Source organism: Anarrhichthys ocellatus, unplaced genomic scaffold (genome assembly GCF_004355925.1).
Source record: "Anarrhichthys ocellatus isolate YVR2014 unplaced genomic scaffold, GSC_Weel_1.0 scaffold1927, whole genome shotgun sequence".
Classification (NCBI taxonomy): domain Eukaryota; kingdom Metazoa; phylum Chordata; class Actinopteri; order Perciformes; family Anarhichadidae; genus Anarrhichthys; species Anarrhichthys ocellatus.
In genome coordinates this window covers 1-9216 of record NW_022281901.1, presented here as the reverse complement: position 1 = coordinate 9216, position 9216 = coordinate 1, and the positions used below count along the sequence as shown (strand labels likewise).

Below are 9216 nucleotides of genomic sequence, written 5' to 3'. Positions count from 1 at the left end.
ATACTATCACAGTAATAGAGTATATTTATACTGTGTAGTATTAGTACTTTCACAGTAACAGAGTATATTTATACTGTGCAGTATTAGTACTTTCAGAGTAACAGAGTATATTTATACTGTGTAGTATTAATACTATCACAGTAATAGAGTATATTTATACTGTGTAGTATTAGTACTAATCTAGCTGCACTTCCTCTCGTGTCCACTAGGGGCTCTGACACACACAGCTGCTGTCACCATATAGTTAGTGTAGCAGCGCTGTGATTGGACGCTGGTCCTGGTGACCTGCATGTTTTTACCTCCTGGGCTTTGAGCCCGGTTCCCAGCAGGAAGTTGTGGTTGTGCTGTCTGATCTGGATGTTGTAGACCTTGTCCTGGTAGAGGACCATCAGGGTGAAGGGCTGGTTGTTCTGCTGCCGGGTGCTGTCCCTCACCAGATACGCTCCGTCCTCCATGAGACACACAACTACTCAGTACTACTCACATACTGTGCTCATGTACTTGTACTAGTTTGTACTTGTTGTTACCTTGTTGACTCGTTTCAGACACCCCTCGGCCTGACCGCGGGTTACTTTGCCCACATACCAGCGAGGGTCCAGCTCCTACACACAATATAAATACATCATACTGATACCTGGTTCTTAAAGGTGCCGTATCAATAACGTTATTATTATTATTACTGTTGAACAGAACAACAAACAAAGACGAAGGCACCACCTGCTGTTCATAGTGAAGAACATCCACAGGAACAGCTGTTTTTACGATAATAATACTAATACTAATAATGATAATATTAAAAAGAATCATAATAATAATGATGATATTAAGAATAATAATAATAGGTTTATAAGGACGCAGTAACTCAGAGACATGTGGGGCCATGAAGTGTTTTAAATGATTACTAGTAAAATGTTAAGATCTAGTCATCTGAAGGTGAGGAAATAAAAAGTGTGTTTGGGAAACTCAGAAGTTTATAAAAAAAAAAACTTGTGTTGCTATCTTTATGGGGACCCACAGTTTTAAACCGTCGTAGTGAGGACATGTCGGTGAGGGTCCTCACATGACAAGACAGACAAACACGTGTGTATTATGTGTGTATTATGTGTGTGTATTGTTACCTGTGTGTTTGCTGTCGCAGGCGGAGACGGACGAAACGACTGACGGTCCGATGCTACAAAGCTGATCCTTTGTCCGGCCAGCGCTGACACACGCACACACGCACACACACACACAGTCAGTACAGTTCTTACTGATGGTAATAAACCTGTTGCAGGATGCAGAGCGCCCTCTAGTGGTGGCACAAAAAACAGGGCCAGTTATAAAAAATTAAAAAACAATAAATAAATAAAAAATAAGAGGGAACAGCAACATGTATATTTACTCCTGGCTGCAGAATAAACCACCATAAATCTTTATAAAAGGTGAAACTGTTCCTTTAATGTGTGAGTTCTTACCAGACTGCAGTTTGTGAGGCAGAGATCCTGCGGAGGGAACACTGGGAGGCAGACTGCTCCGAAACAAACAAAGGAAACATTAGTCATTATATTTATTATAGCGTCTGTGGTTTATGACTTCTATGAGGACGATGGTTTGATATCCATCTATTCTTATGTAAAGAGCAGCATTGCATGAAAACAGATCACTTTTATGCAGTGAATCTAAACTGTATAATAATTTAAATAATTTATAATAAAGATATTGAGTTGATGTTCTAACAAAGTGTAATTACATGGAGGTGTTCCCCAGGTCTCCGTTCTCGGACCACTTTTGTTCCTCGTTTATTTAATTAAATTCATCAAATGTCATTGTTTTGTCATTTCTCCTTCTGTTTCCTGTTTTATTTTGTAAGTTCACACTTCCCCTTCCTGTGTCGTGTCTGGTTTTACTTCCTGGTCTCTGTGATTGGCTGCATTCATTAGCTAGTTAGCAGCTAACTCTGCTTTATCTTTAGAAAGCAACTTTCTTATTACAGACCTCACATGAGGATAATTAAAGGTCAAAAGTTACATTTCTTGGAATAGTATTGGATGAGAAAACACAACAGCCATGTTTTCATTAAGTTTTAAAGCGAATTTAAAAAGTGAGACAAAGATAATATAAATATATACCTAAGAAGACGCCAACAAAAGAAACAGCTGATCAGCCATGTGAGGTACATATTCGCTATCTCAGAATTTATTTATTTATTATTCATGTTATGTCGGTTGTTAAAACTGCAGTGGGCCCACAGTTGAACCCTGTGGTACTCCAGTACTGACTTTTTAAATATAATTGTTCATAGTTATGTATGTTTTTGTGCTGTTTCTTCCTATTATGTCATCTATTTTGTTTATATTGTAATTGCTTTTGTTGTTTCTGTTTTTTACCATATAAAGTCTTTGAGTACCTTTTAAAGTGCTATAGAAATACAATTTATTACTATTATTATTATTATTATACCTGTCTCCTTGATGTGAAGGGAGTCCGGGGAGTCCAGGGAGTCCAGGGCGGGGGGGTAGACTTTTAGTTTGGAGGGGGAAGGTGTTGTGTTTAGGAGCTAAGAGAGAGAAGTATTTAAAGAACCACTGTGATATTTTTGGGATATTTCGTTTTTGTTCATGAAATGCCCCAAAAAAAAAAAAATCTCACCTTCATTTTGTGTTTGCTGATCAGAGAGAAGAGAAGAAAATAATCAGAGCTCATTCTGGACAAACTAACCATCACAATAACACTGAAGAACAAACGTACCTCTCTCCTCACATCAAACCTGTAAAACAAACACACAACAATCTGATTATTATCATAAAGCTTTAATAAGTTTGATCTTTATCCTGAAGAATGGGAATACAAACATTAAGATGACAACAGTGGAAACAAATTTGTTCAAATACTGTGAGATATTAAAGTTATGTTTTAATTTTTGATGAATGCCGACCTGTTGGCAGGAGGTCTGGAGGAGGAGTTGCTCCTGCTGACGGAGGTGGAGGACGGAGGGAGGACAGGTGGAGGTTTGGACCAGGTGGGAGGATCGGGTGAGTCGAGCTGAGGCCTGAACACATTAAACATGATGTCATATTCTATTATAACATATTAGTCTCTTACAGCTAAGAACTAAGTTCTGGTCTGATTGGAATAATCAACCTGTAAATATACAGTATTTAATCCATAGTCTCTTTCCACTCGTCTTCTTATTGTAGGATCAGTCCATAATAACACCCTAATAATTTACGTACTCATATCTTATACATATTCATTTGTTCTCTGTAATATTGTGAAATTTTAATATTACATAGTTGGAGGCTTCAAATAAGCCCCGTTGGCTTTTTGCCTCTTCCTGCACTGGGATATTATTTATCTCTGCTATGTTTGTTTATTTTTTATTTAATTGTTTAAATTGTGCAAAATAAATAAATTAAACTAAACTATAACGATTGTTTTTTACAACTTCATGACTTTATGCTATGAATGATTCATTTTCATGCTCTGCTTGGAGAACTCTTAATATTTGATATTTGTTTTGTTAGTTTACCGCACATTTGGTATTGTTTAAATTATCTTGTTGTTATGTTTTTTGATAAATTTGTCTAATTGTGCTTTTATTGTATAACTGTCTTTCAAAACAAGGGTTATTCCTCATAAAGAATTTCCATTAATATAGTGTGGAAACCAAATGCTGAATGAATGAGAGGTTTTGCATTAAGAACTCCTTTCTTGCTTTTCTGTATAAAGTCTCGACTGTTATTACTTGTTTTGAGCCAAATCATGCTGTTTTTCCTAAACCTGACTAACTGGTTTAGCCTAAAATGTTTAGCCATTTGCGTTGTTTTGTTGCCTAAACATAAACATCAGTGTTTCACATGTCAGAAGTCTCGTGGTTTGGTTGAAGAAGCACTAAAGACAAACAAGACAGTGTCATCTGCATACAGATAGATATTATAGGTGTTAGAGGGACCCAGCACAGACCCCTGTGGTGCCCCTTTATTTATTCCTCAGTGTGTCTTGACTTACCTACGAGAAGGTGGGATGGCCTGTGAGAATAAAAACAGAAATAGAATTAAAGCAGTAAAGATTAAAAGTATTTTAAGAAAGTTACAGGGAGGTTTTCAGCCTCCCTGGTGACACGAGTGGTTCTGGTCTTGGTTTTCTACATTTCTCATATAATCAGATTGCCTGAAATTTCTGAATGTGAATTATTGAAGTAACATCCTTTCGAGTCGGATAATTGTTTAGTATATTTACATGGATCCACCTGATGAATAAAGGTTGTTTAAAAAGAAAAACTCACCTTCTCCACTGAGTTGTGATGAGTTCCTGTGGATCAGAGAGAAAACATCACATTAATACATTTATACTCATTATAGATTGTAAATACATCCCATTTAATCTAATTCAATCTTTTTTTTTTGTTTGTTTGTTCCATTATTGTGTTGTTGTTTTTCGGAGAAGCCGGCTGCTGCCAGAAGAGTTATGAAGAGAGAAACAGTAAAATCAATGATGGAGTTACGGTTATGTTTTAACAGAAATGAAGTGAAACCAGGGTCACCTCTGACGGGAGACGGGTTGGATCCTGAATCTCGGCCCGGTTTGTTGCCGCGAAAGATCTGCGGCGGCCCCGGAGTAGCTGAACACAGAATCAGGACGTCTCCATTAGTGTGTTATTGATCTGTGATCAGTGAACCAGGATGTACAGATGATGATGTCACATGAATGATATAAACTAACGTGGACTCACATTTTCCTCCCCGACAGTTTGGGGATCGGTCTCTCCTGAAGGAGGAGGAGGAGGAGGACTCTGCTGGCTGCACACAAACACACAGGTAGAGGTTTAGTTAACTGAACTGGTCTTAACAGTTTAAAACTAATGTTTTTATGAGACTCACCATCCGGGGAGACGGTGCAGACAGGGTGGAGGCTGGGGGGCGGGGACTCACAATAGGGGGCGGGCCTCTGGATGTCACATGGCTGTCTACACACACATATATAAAGTATTTAGTCAGTGTATTAACAACAGTTTACTGGTTTAATGTGATGTATCCATCATGTTTGTCTACTTTGTGAGCTGCAGCTCCCCCTGCTGTCCAGACTGAAACACCACGGGCAGTTTAGAGTCACCAGTTAACCCGAGCTGCATGTCTTTGGACTGTGGGGGGAACCGGAGAACCCAGAGAGAACCCCCACTGACACACGGGGAGAACATGCAAACTCCACAAAGAAGGCCCGTCCAGCCCGGGAATCGACCCGGGCCCTCTTGCTGTGAGGTGACAGTGCTAACCAAAACAGTTCCTTTCATAAGACACAGTGTTAACGACACATCGAGGGAAAAACAATGTGAGAATCTGAGAATAACAACCTGAAGTAGACTCAAAACACTACGTAAAGTACTCCGTGGGGCTTTCAATTGCTGGTGGATGGATGACTGTGTTGTGTTCATGTACAGTAGTAAACTGAGGCCATGTGGTCTACCGATGTAGTCGCTGTCTGCGATGGGCAGGGTGGGGCACAGCTTGTGGACCAGGTCCTCTGGAGGTTCAGTGGGGGGGGGCTCGTAGTCGTTGGCCCCGTCCTGGTCTTCGTTTGGAGACTCGTAATCTCCGCCGCTGCCCTCTTCATCACCGCTGAACGGACTCTCATAGTCATCGTCAAACTCTTCATCATCCTGACGGAGAGGTGGAGGAAGTATTTAGGTCCTCTACTGCAGTAAAAGTACTACTACCACACTGTAAAAATACTCTTTTACAGTAAAAGTACTAAGACCACAAAGTAAAAAATACTCTGGTACAGTAAAAATGTTCCTTCAGTAAAAGTATATCAGTATTATCAGTAAAATGTAGTTAAAGTAATCAAACTGTGGCTGTTGTACTATTAAATATATTATCAATAATAATCATGCATTAACTTGTTGAGTTCCTTCAGTAAAGACTATTAAAGTAAATCAGGTTTATTTCTGGACTTCTTCAAAAGTGAGAATGTGAGGAATATGAATCCATAGTTAGTAATTAGGGCCCGAGCACCGACGTAGTCGGAGCGGAGGACCTATTGTTATTCTAATGTTTATTATTATTATTATTATTATTATTATTATTATTATTATTATTATTACTTTGCCACTTTCATCGCAAAAAGGAGGTGCTTGGGATACTGGAAAACTTTTGAAATTTGGCACGCAAGCCAGTTTTTGCAAAAATTGCAGTGTGATTGGGGTGTCCAGCTGTGGTATGAAATATTGGCTCGATAGCGCCCCCTATTGAGTAGCCCCAACACCGGGTTTCACCTAGCTCTATGAAATTTGGTAGGTATGTGGAACGTGATGGGACGTACAAAAAATCCTCTTGGAGTTATTCACTAAACCAAACAGGAAGTCGGCCATTTTGAATTTCATGACGTTTTTTGACCATTTCAAGGCGTCATACTTTAACGAACTTCTCCCAGAGATTTGACCCGATTGACTTCAGATTCGGTCAGTATGCTCTTGAGACCTTGGCAGTGAAAAGTTACTCAAAGATCAAAAAGTTATCAAACTATGTGTCTGTGGCGTGGCGTCAAAAAAACACCATTCGCCGCGAAACAGGAAGTTGTTGTAACTCGGCCGTACATTGTCGAATCTGCTCCAAATCTCTCATATGTCATAACATCCTGACCCGGAACACATCTATATGATAATTTAGAATCATAGTAATAGCGCCACCTAGTGGCAACTTGAAGTTGTAAGTTGTGTACTTTGACATCTTGCTCCTCACAGATTAATCAGATCCCTCTCAAATGTTGTCAGAACAGCCTTAAGACCTTGATAATGCTTCATAGTGAAAATTGTAAGAAGTTGTTGAAGGGCGGCGACGTGGCGGTTCGGCGAATTCCGATCCTTCGCCATGAATGAATAAACTGATGTAACTCGACTCCACATCATCAGATCTTTACCAGATTCCACATGTTTGATGAGACTCCAGGCCTGAAGACATCTGCAGGCCAATTTTGAATCATAGTCATAGCGCCACCTACTGGTAACAGTCAGTTTAAGTCTCTATACTTTGGCTTGTTTCTCTTAGTAGGTAAATCAGATCAACATCAAATTAGTTCCACACAAATATAAGAAGTTCATAATGCCAGTTCATGAAGCTTTTGATGTTTCATCGAACGCCGTTGCCGTGGCGACGCGGTCTTCTTCGTGAAAAACGAAGGTCATTTTGAGAGGCTAAAAATGCTCAAAACATAAGCAAACTTGGCACACAGATTTAAAACCCCAAATGTAGTTATAGAATATGATTTTATTGGTTCAGAGGGACAAATCAGCTCAATAGCGCCCCCTACAAAATTTAGACGAAGCAGCCGTCGCTGTACGTTTCACATAGATTTATAAAATTTGGTAGGAACATGTATCACATGTGGACTTAAAATAAAGTCTCTTGGAACCATGCTCTAAACCCAACAGGAAGTCAGCCATTTTTAATTTTTTATGAATTTCTATCAGTATGAATTTTTTTTTACGATTTCCAGGCGCTGTACTTTAACGAACTCCTCCTAGGGAATTAATCAGATCAGCTTAGAATTTGGTCAGAACAATCTAAAGACCTTAGCGATTAAAAGTTACTAAAAGCTTGAGGTTTCATTGAACAACATGGACGTGGTGTGGCAGCCATTTCACATGGCTCACCATCATCCATCAAGCTGTTGTAACTCGACTGTACTTTGTCAAAACTGTCCCAAACTTGACATGTTTGATTAAGGTCATGGCTTTAGGACTTCTGCATGCCAATATTAACTCATAGTCATAGCGCCACCTACTGATAAGCACGGACGTAAGCAGGATTCTATAATTACAGCGGCCCAAACACTGAACTTATTGAAAGGGTTTGTGGACACACCATGAGAAAAATACTTCTCTGATCTAAATATGTGCAAACTAAGATGCTTGGAGAGCAGAAATTGGATAAAAAAAGGTTTCCAAATCGTGCCTGTACGTGGAGTTTTCATTAATAGTAAATTTAATTGTTTTTGTTCGTTTTGGAACAGGCTGTAATGTAAAGTAATTTCATGCAACGTGAAGTTTGTTTAATAAAATCAAACTGCACCCAGACTAATTTGTATGATAGATTATTCTACATTGGCTCACCTTTTGGCTTAAACTTATTTCTTTACAAAAATATGTTTTTTTTCCACATGGAAGTATACATTCTCCTATTTCTCCTCGACTCTTCCAGCTTTTAGTCACTCAAAAAAATGTTTTCATAAAATCTCAATCTGTAAAGTAACAACCCCCCCAAAGAAAAATGAAAATAAAATGTTTTTCTGGTTCTGACACAAATAGATAAAAATAAAAATAAAGACTTACAAACTCGTCTTCACCCCAACCCTGAACGTCAGTAGCCGTGTCTGCAGAGCAGCACAAAGAGAGAAATAGTTTCAGATGAATAAATAAAACTAAGAAAAGAATAAATAAGGAAGGACGGCAATTAAACTTAAACTTACAAGGTATGCAGTACATGTACACATAGTACCTACAACCAGTGTTGTACTTAAACTGATACTGCAGTACTGTCATAGTACTGTAATATACCATCTACACCAGAATATACATGTGTATATGTATAAATAAATACATATATACATAGTAATAATACAAATATTTAACAGATTAAAGTATATAATTAATATCTTCAATAACATGAGAATGAAGGTGATGAATGACTGAAAGTAAAGTTCTTACCTGGTTCAGGATATTTGGGTGTTGATCTGTGATGGAAAGAAAAATATATTATTATTATTTCCCATCATGAACTACAAAGTTTGTGTTTGAAACTGTATAACTGAATAATATTATCAGTAATAATCTTTAAAAACACGGTAATGTTAACAAAAGTACACCTGCTATAGTTATTATTTTAAACTCTGTGTAATATTCCCATAATATCTCTGAACTTACAGTATCTGGTACAGTTTAGTAACTACTTAAAGTACTAGATTCTAGTACATCCAGACCAGACAGAGAACACTGTTCATATTTAATCTATGTATATACAAGAAGAGGAATTCTCTGCTCTACGAAACCACAAATGTAAATCAGTGAAAACTGAACATTTAATTTACAATAAAAAACTATTCTTACTTTTTACCAAACAGTCCTCTTCTCTCCTCCTTCTTGCTGATTTCAATGCTGAACTTTGAGATCATCCTGACGTGTAAAGGTTATTTAAAGAGACAAATATAGGTTATTTAAATAGACAAATAAAGGTTATTTAAATA

At 38.0% G+C, this 9216-nt stretch overlaps 1 protein-coding gene across 1 annotated transcript; it reads right to left on the bottom strand.

Moving 5' to 3' along the window:
- Positions 1-6: 6 nt before the first annotated feature.
- On the bottom strand, positions 7-9206 carry LOC116377988 (lymphocyte cytosolic protein 2-like). Its single transcript, XM_031839772.1, has 17 exons — positions 9080-9206; positions 8681-8706; positions 8306-8346; positions 5443-5635; positions 4860-4945; positions 4712-4778; positions 4523-4600; positions 4265-4290; positions 3988-4007; positions 2915-3028; positions 2728-2746; positions 2629-2644; positions 2440-2536; positions 1455-1507; positions 1119-1201; positions 528-602; positions 7-449 (listed from the first exon to the last, which is right to left on the bottom strand). Exons 1-17 carry the CDS (start codon positions 9142-9144, stop codon positions 234-236), a joined length of 1275 nt encoding a protein of 424 aa, XP_031695632.1. The 5' UTR covers positions 9145-9206; the 3' UTR covers positions 7-233.
- Between the last annotated feature and the right edge of the window lie 10 nt (positions 9207-9216).